General features: G+C 44.3%; 1 protein-coding gene across 1 annotated transcript in view; it reads right to left on the bottom strand.

Annotated features, from left to right (window-relative positions):
- The window catches only part of FAM184A (family with sequence similarity 184 member A), a gene marked incomplete in the record, with an annotated part of 171,410 nt that extends 153,424 nt beyond the window's left edge, over positions 1–17,986 (bottom strand). The window contains 1 exon segment of the mRNA XM_034765789.1: positions 17,368–17,986. Within this exon segment, the coding sequence (XP_034621680.1) occupies positions 17,368–17,532 (165 nt within the window).
- Positions 17,987–20,414: the final 2,428 nt, after the last annotated feature.

Raw genomic sequence — 20,414 nt, 5'->3', positions numbered from 1 at the left:
AAAGCAAGGGCTTATCACTCCTGGGGGATCCAGCTCCCCGGGTTCTTGGATCCATCCCCACCACCTACTCCCCACCAGAAGCCAGGCAGTCTTGACAACTTCATAGCTCACTGAGCCACAAAATTGTCAAGGTTGCCTGGCTTCCAGTAGAGAGGGGGGTCTGGAGCCGCCCAGCTCTCCAGGGGGCCGGAGGGCAGCTGGGCTTTAGCTGCCTGGCTTTCTTGTCAATTTCATGGCAGGAAATTTCAGGAGCTATGAAATTGACATGACAGCCGATGTAAGGGATGCGCGGTCTACCTAGACACTGTATCGCCTTAATTATACCAACAAAAGCCTTACGCCTGTCGTGGAAGTGGAGTTATTATTCGCTGTAGTAGGGCACTTACATCATCGGGAGAAACACTGTAATATATACACTGGCATAACTAGGTCACCTTATGTCGACCTAACTGTCTAGCGTAGACCAGCCGATAAAGGAAAGAAGATATATTCTCCCTGTTAGCAAGAAGCAACACCAAAAGTAATGTAAAGGCTATACTGAGTTGCATATAAAAATGTTTGAATGGTTATCCAATGAGGAAAAATCTCTTTGGAAAATAACTAAAGTAAAAATGCAAAACAAGATTAAAATCAATTATTTTAATCAAGGTTTGCTGCTTGAGGATTTAAAAATCAATCCACGCTGGTCACTAGGCTCTAGCTAGATATGAAGCTATCAAGACAGTCAATACAAAAGTTTCATGCACAGTACTGAAGTTAGGGCTATCTGTTCAGGCTCTGTAGCAAAGGGAAATTAAGCATTAATGCTTTATGAATGTGTCTGGGAGTCATATGGCTGCCTTACATATATCTTGTATTGAAATATAGCTGAGATTCACAGTTTAAGGTGTTCTACCTCTGATAGTACAAGATGTGATGAACATCTAACAGCAAGCCTTCCGAGCCATAGCTATACCCAAGTCCTTTTGATTTCTCGGAAGCAGCCCACCAAAAGGACTTATTACTACCTAAACAGTAAAGGTTTGCAGTATCAGGCCCCCAGGGATTCCTTAAATGCCCCATGACTCCCAACTACTGGATTACCATAATTTGTTTGAGTCTGGCTTAGACACATATTCTATCTATCAGTTTGGCAGCAATTTCTACCTGTCATGAACTAATTTAAAGGTCGACTACTGTCTCTACAGCCCTTTGTCCTCTTGACATTACTGAACACCCTCACCCCCAATTAAAAAGCCTCCTCTTCTTGTGGGATATTCATAAAATCATGACAAAGCTCCCTGGGATCTGCCAGCACCGTCTGCAGCAGGACTGAGAGACATTATTGAGAAAGTGTGGGGATAGCACTGTCACTAAAACTTTCTCTGGAACTTGCTGCCAGAAAAGACCTGTAGTTTCTTGTTCAGGTTAGTGCAAATAGATCCATTCCTGGGGTCCCCATGCTAAAGGAAAAATAGATCCACACTCCCTGATCCTTGGGTTCAATACCAAATGCAATTCAGAGAGAGCATCTCAATTAGCAGAAATGCAGGACATGCAAGTTAGTCAAATTCCATACAGCAATTTCTGAAATGGTGCTGAATGTAGCTTGTTCCTGTTTACACTTGCAGCTAACTTGTATTCACCTGCATCTGTTTGTTGACAACCATTATCAATAAGGTTAAGATTCCGTCATAGATTTTTTAGTAAAAGTCAGGGTCAGGTTGGGGGCAATAAACAAAAATCCATGGAAGCCCACGACCTGTCCCTGACTTTTACTAAAAATACCCGGGGGAGGGGGGCAGACTAACAGTTGGAGCGCTGCCTGGGGACCAACCGACTGCTGGCCAGCTGCTCCGGCAGCCAAGTGGACCGACTGCTGGCCAGCTGCTCCTAGGGCAGGTGCTGACTACTGCTGCTCCAGCCCCAAGGGGGCTGACCCAACCCTGGCTGCAGCTTGAGGCCTGGGGCTGCTGTTCCAGTGGCCCTGGGACTAACAGCTGCTCCAGCTCTGCTGCTGCAGAAATAGTCACGGAGGTCCTGAAATGTCACAGAATCCATGACCTCTGTGACAGATTCGCACACTTAATTATCAACAATGGATTGCTTTTATAGTGTAGACAGGATCCAAAGTAGACAAGACCAACACAAGCCAATAATTTAGGGGGAAAGCAACATGATTAGCGGAAGAAAAGCTACCTAAAAGTAGGCTTTAAAGGAACTGAAGAGAGGAAGTAACTGTTACTTACCTTAAAGTAACGGTGGTTCTTTGAGATATTAAGGCCATATAGCCTACTGGATAGAGCACTGGACTGGAATTCAGGAGACCTGGGGTCAATTTCCAGCTCTGCCACTGACCTACTGGACAAAATTGGACAAGTCACCTCCCTCTCAGTGTCTGTCTCCCCATCTCTAAAATGGGGATAACACTTACCTCCTTTGTAAAGATCTTTGAGATCTAAAAATAAATTGCTATATAAGAACTAGGCACTCATGGTGCGCTTGAGATCAGAATTTTTGGCCAGCAATGTCTGTTTGGGCTGTGCATGTCCTCTCCGTATCCTTGTGCTTGTACCAAGGGTATAATGGGCAGACTGGGCAAAGCCACCCCTCAGTTTCTTTATCAATACAAAATCCAGGTGTTAAAAGGTCTCCATAGTAGCAGGTCAGGAAGGCAGGTCATGCAATATATATGGACAACATCTCAAAGAACCACCGTTTCCATAAGATAAGTGACCATTTCTTCTTTGATCATCCATGTATATATGCCACTCTTGGTGACTCACAAGCAGCCACCTGGTCCAATGGTGGTCGGTGCTCCTAATCTACCTACGCAAAGCCTGCAGCACAGCTCTGCCAACAGAAGTATCATATTTCAATGCTTAAACAAGAGAATAACATTTCATAAAATATAGAGACTGAACCCCAAGCTACTGCTCCGCATGTTTTTGAGATGGGTATTCTCCTCATGGAAGCTGCAGCTCCTGCCTGAGCTCTGGTAGAATCAGAGACTTGAACACCTCCTTAGATTCTTGAGGTAGATTGTCAGCAAAATCTGAGATGTTATGACAGATTAAACAGTCTTCTTGTTAACAGTGCTTGGTAGTTACCAATCCTTAATTCCAATGGGGTTGAGGAATGGCTGTTCCTGCTTAATAAAATTGAATCATTTCAGCTCTCTAGTCTACCGTCTCATTTTCATTTGCTAATATTTGCTTCTCTCATGGGATATCACTAACACAAAGGAATCTGGCACAGGGAAGATTGGCACAGGGTGGTATATGTGTATTCAAATTCAATCGATGGTATCTGCTACCTTTTAGCTGCCTTCTTCAAGGTTGGTGCAATTTATACTGGAGCTTGCCAGTGTCCTTAGCCACTCTAACAAGTCTTCACTGATAGGTAGCACTAGGTGACCAGCCATGGATGTATGGTGTGCATCTAAGAGCTTGCAAACACTTCCTTACAACACCTCAAGCAGTATTTTAAGAGACTCTGCTACTTCGTGCAGCCCAAGTCTTGAAGGTTCTTATAGTCATCTGGCTCAGATTACATGGATGTCCCCACTAATATGCTGGGTGGGGCAGGGTAGTAGCTCACCGCTGTGGCGCCTCCTCCTGGTCGTCTTGGGGAATTAGCTCGAACCAGTAGGGCGAGCCTTTGGGTGGTGTCCCGCCTGTCGTTCCGCCTGCGTTGGGTGCACGGACTTGCGTCACCCTCAATGTACGGAGTCCTCTTCTGGAGCACTGTCCTCCGACAGTGTCCCTTTTGCCTCTTCACACCCCCTTCCGGGGGGGGGGGGGGGGGGTAAACAACAGCCCCACACCTTTGAGTCCGATCCTCACCGTCCAGGACCTGGTGTGGTTCTGACCGGCCGCTCCCTGCGGCCCGTGGCTGTGCGTGGGGTAGCACAGCAAACAAAGGGGGGGGGGGGACTCAGGCCCGCCCACTACTCTGAGTCCTGGTCCAGAGGCCCTCGGGTGACAGTCTCCTTGTCTTCCTTCTCTTTCCTCCTCTGACTATCCCTCTGGACCGCTTCCCCAACAGCCCTTCGCTACGCTAGGCCTCCTCCTCCCAGGCCTGCCACCTAGCAGGCTATGGAGTAGGGCCTTCTCCCATTCTCTCAGGCTGGCTTGCACTGCGCTGTCCGTGGTGCTGGCCTCCCAGCTCTGGAGACAGACCTTCCCCTCTGAAGGCCTGGGACAGACTGACTGCTCCTGCTCTGGGCAGTCTTTTATATGGCTGAGGCGGGCCCTGATTGGCTGGCCCCAATCTGCTTTCTGATTGGCCCTCTGTAAGCCCTTTCCTGATTGGTTGGGCGGCTGCACAGGCGCCTAGGCCTGCTGCAGCCCACCCTCTCTGGGTGTGGGGCAATCGCCCCACCACACTGGGGATTATGATACTATGCCAGCTGCCATCCTATTTTCCTTCCTGGGAAGAAATTCTTTGTCTGATAATTCCCCAATATACTCACTTAAACAACTGTAGCCGTTCCAGAGACGGAACAGGTCAGGTAGTCCCACCGCTGGACAGAAGTGCAGAGGGCTCACCTTCATGATGCAATACCCATGGATTCCAATAGGGCTATGGGGGCATGTTGTATGCATAGGGACCTGGAGGTCAAGGTGGGAGATACCACAAAAAGTGTGCCTAAATCTTAGCCTGGGGTCTGTTGGAGGCCTTTGATCCTCCAACTCAAAGAGTTCATAAGAATTGGATCTTAGGGAGTATGCAGATCCCCCTGCCCCGCCCTGAGTTGTCAGAGGCAGCCCCTCTAATCCTCATGTTCATGGAAAGCTGCTGTACAGAACTGGACGTTGTAGCCAAACATCTTTTCCCTGGTGTGCTTCCTTCACCACCTGATCAGGGTCAGACATTCAGTAAGCATGGAGGGGGAACATCTCAAGACCACCATGGCAGAGGCTGCTGATTAAAACAGACAGATATAGCAATAACTTTACAGTCACAACAGAAAGGGAAAACCTCAACTTTATTACATTATTCCCATACAAGCCTTTAATAAGAAAAGCTAGTTGTCTTTAGTTTTGGAGCACCTTGTTACAGCACTGCTTTGCAACTCAAAAGAGCAGGGAGAGGGTGGAGCGGAATTGTTGCAGGAAGATTTAGACACGGAGTATGATTATAAGGAAAGTGCTGTGACTATTGCCAATATTTTCACAGGCAGTGGTGGTTTTGGCTGATCTCACACCTGAAAGTGACAACGGTCCAGAGAACACAGCTGCTACTGGCTTCCTGAGGCCACCCAGGACAAGAGAAGCTGCTAGCCTGGTCATTGTAATGGTGCCAGTGAACTCATCGCAGAGTGACATGGCAATGTCAAGAAGCAACGCCCCAACCCTCAAAATGTTTGGGAAAGGACTGCAGAGTTTCATTGAGATGATTCAGGAGTATAGAAGAGACATTTGTGTTCAGATAAACAAAGTACTCTTCATGCAGAATATTCCCTCACCTAGCCCAACAAGCCAAAGAAAGGAAAAGCAGATGCCTACTTCTTCTACTTTCATTCAAGCACAGTACAGTGATTTGATCTAGACGGTGTAACGCAGACTGCCATACTATTTTTAAATTTTTTTCTAATATTTTACCTGTAAAATGGAGGAGTCAAAAGTTGATAGCTTTGTTCTCTAAACGCATGGGATGGGAGCTATTTTTAAATATAAAAGAAAGGTGGGGGAAAAGGGAAGGAAAAAGAGGAGATTTTGGACAACAAAAAGGTAAGAAATATTTATGAGGAATAATGCATGTATACACTTACCTGAACTCCCTTCACCTTTGTCACCGTGGCTCATCTGTGCTTGCCTGGCAGGCCTGTCTTGACTCCGGTGGAGTTTCAAATGGCTCCTGGCTCACCACATGGTTTAAGTCTCCCCCTGATCCCCGTTCCTGCTCCCCATAATTCCCCCCCACACACACACAAACAGTGAACTGCATGGGACTCTATGCCAGGCTCTCACAAAGTCACCACAGTCACACTCAGGGTCCTGGTGGGTTCCCGCCAATTATGCCATGCAGTTTGTTTAGAAGCAGCAGGTCTGCGGAGACAGCCCCAGATTTGTTGTTGCCCTCCCTTGCCTTCTGATATGCCTGCCAAAGTTCCTTCACTTTCTCATGTCATTGCTGCTCATCCCTGTTGTACCCCAGTTTTATCACCCCCTGTGCAATCTGCACATAGATATCTGTATTTCATCAGCTGCTCCTTAGCTGAGCTTATACAGTCTCTTCTCCCCACAGCCAGCAGAGATCCATGACTTCCTTCGTTCTGCAGACAGGAGCACATCTAGTAGCTCTCTGTGCAAGGAACTGGCATGGTTGGATGCTTGCAAAGGTGGGCAATCAGGAAAAAGCATTTCAAAAACATGCTGCAGGTTTTAAAGGGGCAGGCGAGTTCAAAACTGACTTGAGGAACTATTGTAGAGGGGATGGGGCATTGTGGGACAGCTGCTGGAGGACTGTTAGGGCCAACAGGTAAAACGTCTACACTTAGAGTATGTTTTCACTACCTGCCATATCGGCAGGTAGCAATCGATTTATCCGGGGTCGATATACCGCATCTCGTTAAGACGCGATATATCGATCCTCGAACGCGCTTACCGTCGACTGCAGAACTCCACCAGAGCGAGTGGTGGTAGCGCAGTCGATGGGGGGGGGGGGCCACAGCCGTCGATCCCGCGTTGTGTGGACCCCAAGTAATTTGATCCAAGATACTTCGACTTCAGCTACGCTATTCGCGTAGCTGAAGTTGCGTATCTTGGATCGACAACCCCCACCCCCGCCCCCCCAGTGTAGACCAGCCCTTACACTATGTCAATGAAAGTCAATCAAAAATGGCTGTCATTCAGGCAGTTGGTGTTATTGCATCAATGAAATGGGATGCTTACATTGCTGGGAGTCTAATTTAGGTGCAGACACATGCAAAACTATGTCAAAACAAATTGACTTAGGTTTACCTAACTTTGTAGTGCAGACCAGGCCGGAGATGGTAACACTGTAAAGGAGAGCAGGGTTTCAGGGTGGGAGTGTAAATTTGGCAAGCAAGACGAGAGTCCCACTAGTTCTTCGATTTATCTTGTGAACTGTTGGTTATTATAGCACAGAGAGATCATAAAAGTGGGGATTTGATTAGGAATTATCTAATCTGTATTGAAAGCAGCAGTAGGGACTAGTGGAACGTGCTTTATAGAGGTCATGGAAAGGGAACTTTAACTAGACTTAATCAAGCCTGGAAAACAAGTATTTTATCTACATCATGTAGTCCACAAATACCTTGTGTCTATCCCTTTAGTGGATAGTCCATGCACTGAGATTTATCAATTTCCTATAGCCTTTGAGTTACAGAACCTGGATTCTTTAGCTCAAGCAGAAGCAGCTAATGCTTACAGATCCAAGGTCCTGGTTAAATACCTGCTGCTGTCAGCCAGTCCAGTGGCACTGTGCTATACTTGAATACCAGACTAAGATGACCACCACTTCTGCAGCCAAAGTAAAACAAAGCTGTTCTATAAAATTGGTACTGTGAAATTGTGCCCACAATGTGACGTTCAAGACTTATGACCACCTTCTGGCTATTACATCCAGCTGTCATAACAGATCTCTCTTTAATTTGATGAAGCTCTAGGGATTTTAAAGTTGCCAAACTAAGAAGCCAGTTTGATGGACAAAACTGAACACCTTGCAATATGCATCACCTCTGCTTTGTATGTTCTCCCACATGAACTAAATAAAAGACAGTCTCTACAGTTCAAAAAGGTATACTAAATCCACACTGACAGATTCCTCTGAAGTTGCATATTAAAACATGGATTCCCTCTCTCCGAATACTAGTTAATTAAAAGAGTCAAATCCACATCAGTTAGCGTTTGACTGAGCCACCACAGCAGTGCAATCGAAGGTTGGCTATAATTCTGAAACAGATATTTTTCAATAATTAATTTCTACATTTGCCATTCTTCTGATTGCACATCTTATGAAAGCTCCAAAGGCTGCAATTCTCTCTACCCACACTCCTTGTTGTTTTTGCTGATACAGATTAACACTGCTACCACTCTGAAACCGAGCAACAATGTATGTTTCTCCATGCTGTCCTTCCAGCGAGAAGTGTGAGGGTAGCTCAGGAGCCATGCCCAATTTGACTTCAGAACTGACAGTATTCTACTTTGCAAGGCATTTAGAAAGCATAAACACCTGTTTGGTAACTCCCCAAAGTGAATTATCAGTCACCAACAGAAAAGTTGTTTGACTCTCATTAGAAACATCATGTTGTTTTAGCTACCTAGTGCCAAGTCACTAATTCTTCTATCCAGTAGGTTTTTTGATGCTCCTTTATTGACTTGTTTCAAGCAGTACAGAGGCAAAACTATGGACTTCGTTAGAACCTTCACCAGCAATTCTGTATTTAAGGCTGTAGCCAAGCATCCCATTACACACCTTACTTCAAAAAAGTTCAAAGTAAGATATATTGGCTTTAGTGCTTACATTATTTTGTGTGTGTGTGCACGTGTGTATACACATACACACTCTTTTCCCCCCAAATCATCAAGGAAATTTAAAATAAAGAGAACCTATAGTTAAGGTTGTCAAGAAGGTAAGTAAAGCAGCATCTACACAGACACTGAGTTGCCTAACTACACTGGCGTAAGTGCTACGCCTTTTGTGGAGGTGGAATTATGTCATCGATGTAGCAGGGCACTTACATCAGTGGGACAAGGCTGTAATGTTGTACACTGTGTAGCGTAGACCAGGCTAAAGGTATGTCTACACTTACCAGGGATCGATGCTGCAGCGATCTGTGTACCGGGGGTTGATTTAGCAGCTCTAGTGAAGACCTGCTAAATCGACTGCAGATCACTCTCCCATCAACTCCTGTACTCCACTGGAACCCGAAGCATAAGGTAAGTCGACAGGAGAATTTCTCCCGTTGACCCAGTGCAACATTGACACCGCAGTAAGTCGACCAAAGCTACATCAACTCCAGCTATGTTATTCACGTAGCTGGAGTTGCGTAACTTAGGCCGACTTACCCCCATTGTGTAGACCAGGCCTAAGATAAGAAATGCTATATCTATACCTTAGAAAGCCCAAGCACATCTCTTAACAAAAGATTTCTCATTTTAAAAAAAGGCTGTAATGCACAGTAGAAAGAAAATAGAATGATTTATTCAGTATACTGCAATGAAATTGTCATTACATATCTTATAGAGCAGAATAGCCAAAACTTTTGAAAGTTGAGCCCCTAGAAATTAACCCATGCCCCTTTTCAACACTGTGTGTTACAGTTCAATGAAGTGAAATTTAGTTGTATTTTAAGAAATGGCATTCAATATTAGGTTTCAAATATTTGAACAAGTTATTTCATTATCTAAAAGTAAAACATAATTTAAAAAATATTAAAATAATGTTATCAAAATAGTATTACTTGGATGGCAATATCTAAGACATCAACATGCTAAATGGCCCTGCTATGCAGTATCCCAGCTCAAAACTTCATGTGTTCAAAAGATGGTGGCAGGACCTGCCGCCTCCTCCTCGTAGGTGTGGAACCAAAGTGAGTAACAATGCAGTGCAGAATTGTGTACATCTTCCAAAGATCTTCCAAAGATCTTCCTGATGTTTTTTGATGAATGAAACAGTTGAAGCTGACATTTAAAGTATTATTGGCATCCAAGTTAACTTCCATTAAAATGAATGGGATACTTCACATCTCAGAGATATTATTTCAGGCTCTCTGCAAACTCAGATTGAACATTAGTGAATTGGTTACCCTGGGTCAAATTTTAAATATTTTCTTCCGAAACAGCTACACATCAACTTGAAAAAAAGGAAAGCTGAGACTCTGGAGAACATTTGTGAGGGGGGCAGGCAGGTGGGCATGGACACACCTCACTAGTCCTTCACACCCCTCATAAGAGCATGCACCATACTTTGGAAAATACTGATAAAAAAAAATTAAAACCCCACACACTGCAGGGAAATCTTTAATAGGTTCAGTATTTAGTGTTCAAGAACACAAAGACACTAACACTGCCCTTTTTGCGAAAGTATCAAATCATTTAAACGCTCCCATTTTATTATTCAAGACCTATCCATGTGGTATTGATGTTCAAATCTGTTCTCTTATGAATTCCTATCCTCCAAATTTTTGTCCCACACTTGCAATTCTAGGATTATATTGGAATGCTGAACAACTGCTATTTTTAATGCACACTAGTGTATAGACATAAGTTTGTTTAAAAAGTTCAAAGAGATTTAAAACATTTTCTTAGAAAACACTATTAAAAGCCAAACTACAGTGGGATAGTAGTTAACAAAAAAAATAGTAATTTGAACAATACAGCAATTTGAGAATTCTGTAATATATTTCTAAGTAAGACAACACTAGTCTGGAGGTTTCCAATTCCTCCCCCATTTCAAGGGGTAGAGGTTTCTCTTTTAGTCCTACATGAGCAGACTTTCAGTAGGTCTTAGTTCCTTGATTGAAGGAAGGGAATGAGACAACAATACTTACTATTACTGCAAACAGAGTCAAAGTAGAATAGAATTGGTACTGGAAATATATAATAGTTTGACAGACAATTAAGCTACTTTGCAAGTATCAAGTATGATCTGACAAGGTGGGGGATGTAGCTTTGACCATGAGGCATTTACTCTCACAGGAAAGCATCTTGTACAGTGGTAGTAAATAGAGCTATTCCCTTCCCAGTTTAAGCCTTCTGTGTGAATTGTTTCATTAGGAAGGATATTACATGGATTACAAATACTGTTAATACCTAGAGCCCCAAGAGAGATCAGGGCCCCATTGTGCTAGGAACTGTACAATAGATGGTGAGTGAGTCCTGGCCCCCAAAATTTGCCATCTAAATAAATAAGACAGGAAAAGGGCGGAGAAAAAAAAATAGAAAAATGAAGTGAGTTGGCAAAATTCAGGCAGGTCAGTGGCAGAGTTGAGAACAGAACTCAGGAAATTGGATTCTGGAGACCTATCTACTGGGCAATGCTACTCACTCAATCCCTATGGCTCTTAGCATTTTTCTATATCTTTGAGCTCCCTGCAGTTTGTCAATATCTAACCAGGATTGAAGGTCCAGCCCTGGACACATAACCCATATGGAGTCTCACTGGAGCTGAATAGAGAAATTATGGGTACATCTACACACCGAAAAAAGATCCACAAAAGCAAGTTTCAGACCTGGGGTCAACTGACTCAGGCACACACTGTGGGGCTAAAAATAGCAGTGTAGACATTCAGGCTTGGGCTCCAGACTGGGCTCTGAGACCCTCCCTCCTTGCTGGTTTTGGGGCATTTATAGTTTACCTTACAGCACAGCAGTTCCAGAAATGTTTACAGGTAAGTGTTACACTATGCAGAAGTCCAGTATTATATTTGGAATAAATAAATCTAGAGAGTCACAGAACAGCATTTTCAGAATTAACATAGGACATGTAATAATGAAACAGCTTTCTCATACTTATGGCTGTTGTACAGCAAAGAGAAAAGCTTTCCCAAAGATTAAATATTTAATTCTTAATGCATTAACTGAAAGGGTAGGGAAGAAGCATTTGACACACTTGGAATCACAGACAGAAATCAGAATTTATTATTTCATTCAGGCAGTCTTTTGACCTTTCAGGACAGGTACAAAAGGAAAGGTCATAGAAACTACAGACTACTTCTGGATAGAGTCTTACATTTCTAACTTCAATCTTAGAATATGAAATGTATGTTTCATAAAGGCCACTGCAGAGACTAACCTCACTTTTAACAAAGCCCTGTTTTCTCATTGTTTTTATAGCATACCATTTAAGTTACAGCTACCAGAAACTAAGAGTCAAGTCTCATGATTTGAAAGGGTTCCACTGATAGTCAAGTTTTATTTGCAAATGTCTTATGCTCAGTGAAGTTATCTGGCACAAACCACTGGTTAAAGGCAAAAACATACCACCATACCTATGTGGAAATGTTTGGACCAAAGCCTGCCATTCTTTCTTAGCAAAAGAAAAAACAAACAAACAAACAAACACACCCACAGGTTTTCTTTATTGTCCATTTCTAATCCAGCTTCCTTCCAGGCACCCTTAAAGATTAACAGGTCTTAAAAACAACTTTAGTGCTGAAGTTAACAGTTTATTAGGTCAAAAGAAAACTAACTATTTAAATACTGGTCTGAGGACAAAATGATCAGGATACCAATATCTAAATTCTCTCCACTTACCCCACACTCCAACAACAATCACAAAAGTAATGCTTCCTGAATTAAAGAAGTTCCATGAGCCTACTTTATGCCACTATCAAGTGTAGGGCTCTTGAATCCTAACCCTTTTCCCACCAACAGGGCAGTGAAGGAAAAATGGATTACTAAAAAAGTTTTGGCAATATTTAGTCTGGTTGACAAAGACAGAAAGGAATTCCAATTGTTTAGGAAGAGAGAGTTTACTGTTCTTCCACGAAAAGATGTTGTTGCCAGCTGAATATTTTAACTTCACATCAGCCACTTAGCCAAGCACAAAGAAGCCTAAAATGGGAAAATTTAAACCTGACATTTAGGGAGCGTTGACCAATTTTCATACCATTTTAACTAGTAGTTGAAACCAAGATGCTTTTTTATTTATTTTTGAACAACAAGCTTGTCTGAAGCAGTGCTAATTGCTTCTGTTTACATAATACAACTCTCAGGGTAGGTTCCCATTAACCTGTAAACTGATAGCTGTCTAAACTTCCCACTTCAAGAAATCTGCAACACTGAAGTCTCCCCACGGAAGTACAAACAGATGGTTTTCGTCCAATTATCTAGTCTACTTCTTTCAGTCGACTAAACTACCTATGACTCAGCTAATGCTAATTCAGGGGTCGGCAACGTTCGGCATGCGGCTCACCAGGGTAAGTACCCTGGCGAGCCGAACGTTGCCGACCCCTGTGCTAATTATTTGGATTTTGTTTTTGTCCAAATGCAATTTGTAGCTCCAACCATAATAGTGAAGGATGAAAGTATTTTCTCCACAGGGATGCATGTAATTCGTAAGGTAAATATAAAATCAAGATCTTTGAGATTCCTGCTTCATGTGTTAAAGCATTTGAAGGAAGGACTCTGATGATGCAGTTAAAAAAAAAAAAAAAAGAAGCAGCAGCAGCAACTGAAACAGTAATCCACTAACAGAAGTCTTGATTTAGAACTACTCAATTCTTATACTGCAGACTCCTCAAGGGAGGAACTGTTTCCTTCTATGTCTCTATAGAAGGCCTATCACAACAGGGTGATCCTAACTGAGACAAAAAACACACAAGAATAAGATACTAATACATTGCATTAAGAACATCAGCTTCAGGTTCTAGGTCACTTTTAGGCACTTTTGAAGCTGCTTAGTGTCAAGGCTAGGGCAGTCAGGCCTAATGATCAGGGCTGGTGCCAAAAGGGGCAGGAGACCAAAAGCAGTAGCCTGAGTTTAGGACCTGGGGTCAGGGTCCTAGTACCAATAATAGGGGGTAGGATCCAAGCAGCAAGGCCAGGGTCTGCAGTCAGAATTCAAGTACCCAAGTCATGGGGCAAAGCAGGAGTCAGACTCCAAGTACTGAAGCCAAGGGTCCGAGCTGGGGTCAGAAGTCAAAGCGTAAGCCAAGATGCAGGTCTGATGGTACAGCTGGCTGGTCTACCTCATTGCACTGACATATCCCGGAATCTTCCTGAACTTAAGTAGGGTGCATGGACCAATCAAGGGCCATGACTGAAATTGTGAGTCCGACCTTCTGAGGTGGTACTACCTGTGATGCTTATCTCCATAGGGTCTATGTGGTAATGCATGTGGCCCTTTCATGGCTGCATGGCAGCAGTATGGAGGTGTGAGCCATCCCACAGACCCAGGTTCTAGTTCTGCCCCTGCAAAATCTTACACTTAGAGAAAGCTAACATCTTCAAAAGTACCTAAGTTAGCGTACCAATATCTTGAAAATTCTGAAATACTTAATATCAAAAATATGTAAGGGGAAAAACATAGGTCAGATAGTAGTAACAAATGCAACTCTTAAAAAAAAAAAAAAAAAAAAAAACACCTCGCCCCACATCATGCAGATTTGTGGTAAATTGTGGCTGAAGCAATTTTAGTCCTTCCTATTTGGCTTAAGCTCCTTATTTCTAGGCACTTCAAAAGATCTGTGTACCAGTTTAGAAGATAAAATAGTATCTGACAACAAAATTAAAGCATGCCATCAAGAAATAATCTGTGATTATATGTGATTGCATATGTACATTTGACCAACTGCATGCCTGAATATCAAAGCAGTATGAAATCACTGCTTGCTGTGGAGGGAAAAAAAAAAAAAAAAAAAAAAAGTATTAGTTTGCTTGGAACTTGCTTTTATTCAGGCACTGAATAAAAAACAAGTTACTGTTATCCTGTAGTGATGTATGCATGGCAGTCCTAGCCCTAAAAATTGCCTGAACACCTGGATTACAATTTAAGATGATTTTCTGGCTCTGTCTTGAAGTTTTAACAAAAGGTCCAAGTGACCTTAAAATTATATCTTCAGTCACATACAAACATGTCTGCATATTCTCAGATGCAAGCCGTACAACAGTTCAATGTGTCTTTTCACCTTACAGAAAACCTACTTAAATTATAAGCTCTTTGGGTCAGGGACAGTCTGTTCTGTGGATGTACAGCACCTAGCTTAATGGGGTCCTGGTCCATACCTGGAGCTCCAAGGTGCTGAAATATTACTACAAATAATAATCTCAGTGTTCCATAGTTTGCACTGGTTGCCAAGAAGCTTATGGATGGAGTTTAAGGTGTTTTTGACCTACAGCCCTAAAAGATGTGGAACCTTGCTACCTAAGAAACTGATCACAGCTCTTACATTATCGTACCAGTAGTGAGGCAGAGGTACTCTAGCCTTGCGCCCTCCTGGTTTACTCCAGTGACACGGGGCTCGCGACAAGTCAATTTCTGTGAGTTCCTCTACTCTATAACTCAATCCCCTGCAAAACTTCCACTCTGGAACAAGAGTCTATTACCAAAAAGGCCAGTAGAACCTCACAGTATTGCCAGGAAACAAATATGAACACTGACCCTATAAAGGTTCACACACAAATCCTTGCAGCTCTGGGGCTGTTGGGCTTGCCTATACAGAGAGTCGTGCAAGTTGGTTTACACCGTGTTTACACCGCAATAGCTTGCTGCACACTACGTAGCTATGTGGATCCTGCTACTGTGCACTAACGATTCTGCACTCTGAACTTTTAGTGTACAAAAGCAGGGTCCATATGGTCAGAGCAAGGCAAGCCAGTCTGCAGATTTGAACCCCAACTTGCCATTGATAAATTCTCTGTATAGACAAGCCATTAACCTGTAAATTAAACCAACCTTTTTCAAATACACAACCTGAAGGGTGACCCACATACTGTACTTCGCTTTATAAAATGTTCTGGGATCCTTGGAAATAAGAAGACTACATATATAATGTATTATTGGGTTCATCTTATAGCAACATGAACCTTAAAATAAACTGAAGCATTAGTTTTGATAAACTACTGTATTGAAAGATATTAAGGGTAAGACTACAATACACCAGATTTCTGAATATTTACCTGCATAAAATCCCTGAATGCATAGCTACTTTAGGGCTTTGAGTACCTCAGAACGTATAGCATATGTTCAATGACATAGAATTCAAAAGACCATGCATCTATTTTAATATGGAAATGAAATATGCTTCTGATGACAATTAAATGCTATGCAAACTACTGAAATAAGAAAAGGAAATAAACCTAAAACTGTACACAAATGGGAATTAGTCTGTACAAATATTCCCACATACATATCACAACTTAAATTCCTAAAAGTGTTGTAAGCCAATTTAAGTGTCACCTGGACACTCTTCATACATGGTGACCAAAGATAAAAAACTACTAATTGTATTATCTTAGCTTACTTAAAACTTAAATTGTGGTTTAAAACTATGTCGAAAATAAGCTTAACTATAGCCGTTATTTGACTGGTTTGAACTGTATTTCACTCTCTAACTGAGGTCAAAGTGAGCAAGAATCAGGTCAATAACTAGAAAAGAAAGAAAATTTGACTTGTCAAAATAATTCATTTTTGCTGTCTACATTAACTGACTCTGGTAAATATTTGCCTTTATTTCATTCAAACTAGATACACAGACAATTTGGTATGGCCTGCATGACCACCATAAACTTCCTACCAAAAAATTCTCTATTTCTGTTCAGCAAACAAGCCAAACGGAGATGAAATGTTTTCTTCTTCCAGTTTAGCAGATATTTGAAGGATACCAATATGTTTATTATTTATGGATTTTTTAACTTCTTGTTTAAATATAAGCTACATGAAGCTTGAAACGGCTCATTACCAATTACTTACCCTCCAACACGCACTGTGTATTTCCCTCATGCAAAGCTGTTTGTGTTTTATGAATTGTGATTCTTTTTCAAACCAAGGAAAATTACAGAATTGAATCATGCATTTGTAAAAAGTTATTCTGAATATGCAAATCACAACTACAGTAGAGTCTGTTACCCTTCAGTCTACTAACCTTGACAATGTTTCTTTAAAATATCAGCTTTTAACAAAATGTATGTATAGTATCATCTTACAGGGCTTAGGATCCTGTCGAGAAGGCTGTTAAATCAGTGAGACAAAACTAACATTTTTCCTTCTTCCCTCTCCCCCCCAAGTTAATTCATTGTCAAGGGACACTCAAAATAACCTACTGGTATACTAAAAATAAGTTCTTAATAGAGAGCAAAGCTACTGCCAAGTTTACTTTTTTTTTTTTTAAATTACCTAGAAGGACTTGTTCACCTCTTATGTAAATGAAGTTTTTTTTAAAACCTATAAATTTTAGAGTATAAATACAAAATACAGTCAGTGTCAGTCAGTTTCCCTAAACACAGACAGTTATACAGGAAAAACTATGTACAGGGACACAGTTAAATGGACTCACTTTATAGCTTTCCAACGCATTTTTAATATCATGTTTTGTAACTGAAACTATTTGTCTCGCTGGCTGTCATCCTTTGCTTTAGGATTTCACCGTCAACAGACGTCAAAACCGGCATGAATCTCATTATATATTCGGTGAAAAACACGTTGTGGATTCCACCCTGGGGAATTGAGGTATCACTGCAATAGGGGCAGCGCAGCCAATCCACATGCAGCTTTTAAAGGGACTAATCCGCCAGGTTTTAATCACTGAAGATCTTCATCTAAATGGGAGCTGGAAGCCAGTTTTGCCCCTCTCAGGCGGAAGAATGTGGCTTGTAGGAGAGGAGAGAGCGCTGAGCGAGCTCCTTCTTTCACCCGGAGAGCAGCTCGCAGCAGGAGACACGACACGGTTGGAGAGTTGGGGGGAGGGACGCTTACCTTGGTGAGCTGGGCTATTTTCTTGCTCATTTTGAGGTGCAGATCCTGGCTGTATTCCACGCTGAGCCCCGGCTGGGAACTGGACGCGGCGAATTTCCCAGCGCTGGCTGAGGAGCCGCCGCCGCCGTAGTAATGCTGCTGCCAGTTCATCCCGGGGGTCGCCATCTTCACAGCGAGACCCCGCTACCCCTCCCGCTCCGCTTTCCAGGAAAGCGACCGGGGGGTGGCGGGGCGATGCCGCGGCGCCCTGCCCGCACCCGCTGCCTGGGTCACGGGCGGAGCGTCCTCCTCCAGCCCCCCGCGGCGGTGACCCCGGTCCCGCCTCCCTCACACCATCCGCCCCCTCCGCTAGGTGCGGGTGAAGGCAGGGACGCGCCCCCCCGGGCGGGGGAGAATCTGCGCACCGGGGCAGCAAGAGGGGCACGCCGCCGCTTCCCTCGCCCCGTGCCGGGCTGGCAGCAAGGCCCCCTGACAACGCTACCCTCGGGAGCGGGGGGCTCCGGCCGCCGCCGCGGCTCGCCCAGCCCAAGCAGAGCTGCCGCTTCGCCCCGCCCGGCCGCGCGGAGGAGCCGGTGACTGTTGCTGCAGCCGCCACCCGGTTACCAGGCTCCGGCTAAACTGTTTACGCTGAACAACGTCGTCACTTCCGGCTGCTCACTGCTGGCCCTGTCAATCCCAGCCTTCACAGGTTTTAAGCAACCTGAGCCATGCGCATGCGTATCAGCTGGAAACCCCCCCCCCCCCCCCCCCCCGGTCCCCATCCCCCCCCCCCCAGTCTTCATGGCTGCTGGTGCGCGCGCTAGGCGCTGTTCCCGAGCAGCAGGTGCGTAACTGGCGGCGTACTCCCCCGCCCCCTTCCGCAACTCCTTCGCTCACTTGCTCCCGTACCTTTCCAGCAGCAGGTGGCGCTCTTCTTACTCCCACCTTGTTCTTTTTCATCTCCCACTGCTGCACGTGGCTCTGCACGGTGCTGCCACTACGCGATCAAAAGTTCTGCAACTGCCCCAGCCTATCTCCAGCAGTTACTGGCCACAGAGCCCCTCCTTCTTCCTTCGGGGGGTTGCTTATGTGAGTCTTTAGAGGGCAGTAACACGCAAAGGCAGGAACCGGGCCCCACCCTCCCAGTCTTCAGATAGAAATAACTTTCCAGTTCTTTTTCCTTGTAAAGAGTCCTATACCTCTTACAGTGGCAGACAGGTTGCTAGAGGAGAGAATATCTTACTACAGTAACTCCTCACTTAACGTTGTAGTTATGTTCCTGAAAAATATGCCAACATTTTTATGGGTGACCCGGAACAACGCTTCCTCAGCTGTCGTCCACGCTCTATCTACGCTACATTGATGACATCTTCATCATCTGGACCCATGGGAAGGAGACTCTGGAAGAATTCCACCACGATTTCAACAGCTTCCACCCCACCATCAAGCTCAGCCTGGACCAATCTACACAGGAGGTCCACTTCTTAGACACAATGGTACAAATAAGTGACGGCAATGTTAACACCACCCTATACTGAAAACCCACCGACCGCTATGCCTACCTTCATGCCTCCATCTTCCATCCTGGACACACCACACGATCCATCATCTACAGGCAAGCGCTGAGGTATAACCACTTTTGCTCCAACCCCTCAGACAGAGACTAATACCTACAAGATCTTCACCAAGCATTCTCAAAACTACGATACCCGCATGAGGAAATAAGGAAACAAATCAACAGAGCCAGATGTGTACCCAGAAGCCTCCTGCTGCAAGACAAGCCCAAGAAAGAAACCAACAGAACTCCACTGACCATCACCTACAGTCCTCAGCTAAAACCTCTCCAACACATCATCAGTGATCTACAAACCATCCCGGACAACGATTCCTCGCTTTCACAGGCCTTGGGAGGCAGGCCAGTCCTCTCCCACAGACAACCCGCCAACCTTAAGCATATTCTCACCAGCAACCACACACTGCACCATAGTAACTCTAACTCAGGAACCAATCCATGCAACAAACCTCAATGCCAACTCTGCCCACATATTTACACCAGCAACACCATCACAGGACCTAACCAGATCAGCCACAACATCACCGGTTCATTCACCTGCACGTCCACGAATGTAATATACGCCATCATGTGCCAGCAATGCCCCTCTGCTATGGACACAGAATAGCAGATTTAAAGGTAGCCATCCTGCAGCAAAAAAACTTCTGGACCAGACTCCAGTGAGAAACTGCTGAATTGCACTTAATTTGCAAATTTAACACCATCAGCTCAGGATTAAACAAAGACTGTGAATGGCTAGCCAACTACAAAAGCAGTTTCTCCTCCCTTGGTGTTCACACCTCAACTGCTAGAAGAGGGTCTCATCCTCCCTGATTGAACTAACCTCGTTATCTCTAGACTGATTCTTGCCTGCATATTTATACCTGTGTCTAACAAAGTGGGTATTCACCAACAATAGCTTATGCTCCAATATGTCTGTTAGTCTATAAGGTGCCACAGGACTCTTTGTCGCTTTTTCTTGAAAAATACGACTTGAAGTGAAACGATGTTAGGTGAATCCAATTTCCCCATAAGAATGAATGTAAATGGGGGGGTTAGGTTTCAGGGAATTTTTTTTTTGCCATACAGTACAGTACATTACTATAGTTGGAAGGTGCCCCCACCTTACCCCACACAGGCACAGCCCACTGGCACTGCAGACAATGAGGCAGGCAAGGAGGCTGAAGGTGCTGTAGGCTAGGAGAAGCACGTTGCGCAGCAGCAGTGGCAGCTTCCCCTACTCTGCAAGCACCAGGGGCGGGGGGCTCAACCCTTGGCCCGCTCATACACCCCTTTCCCCCAAGCTCCAACCCCTAACCTGCCTCTTCTCTCCCCTCCCCTTTACTCCACACGTGGTGTCCTCGCCTCCCCCCTCCCTCCCCTGCCTCCTGCCTACGGCAATCAGCTGGCTTGCAGCATTCAGGAGGGAGGGGGGAGGAGCGAGGACCCGGTGCGCAGGCTCCCCCTCCCTCCATCCTGAACACCACAAGCCAGCTGATTGCCATGGGCAGGAGGA

Source organism: Trachemys scripta, chromosome 3 (assembly GCF_013100865.1).
Source record: "Trachemys scripta elegans isolate TJP31775 chromosome 3, CAS_Tse_1.0, whole genome shotgun sequence".
Classification (NCBI taxonomy): Eukaryota; Metazoa; Chordata; order Testudines; family Emydidae; genus Trachemys; species Trachemys scripta.
The sequence above is the reverse complement of the archived record's forward strand: the minus strand, read 5'-3'. Positions and strand labels throughout refer to the sequence as shown.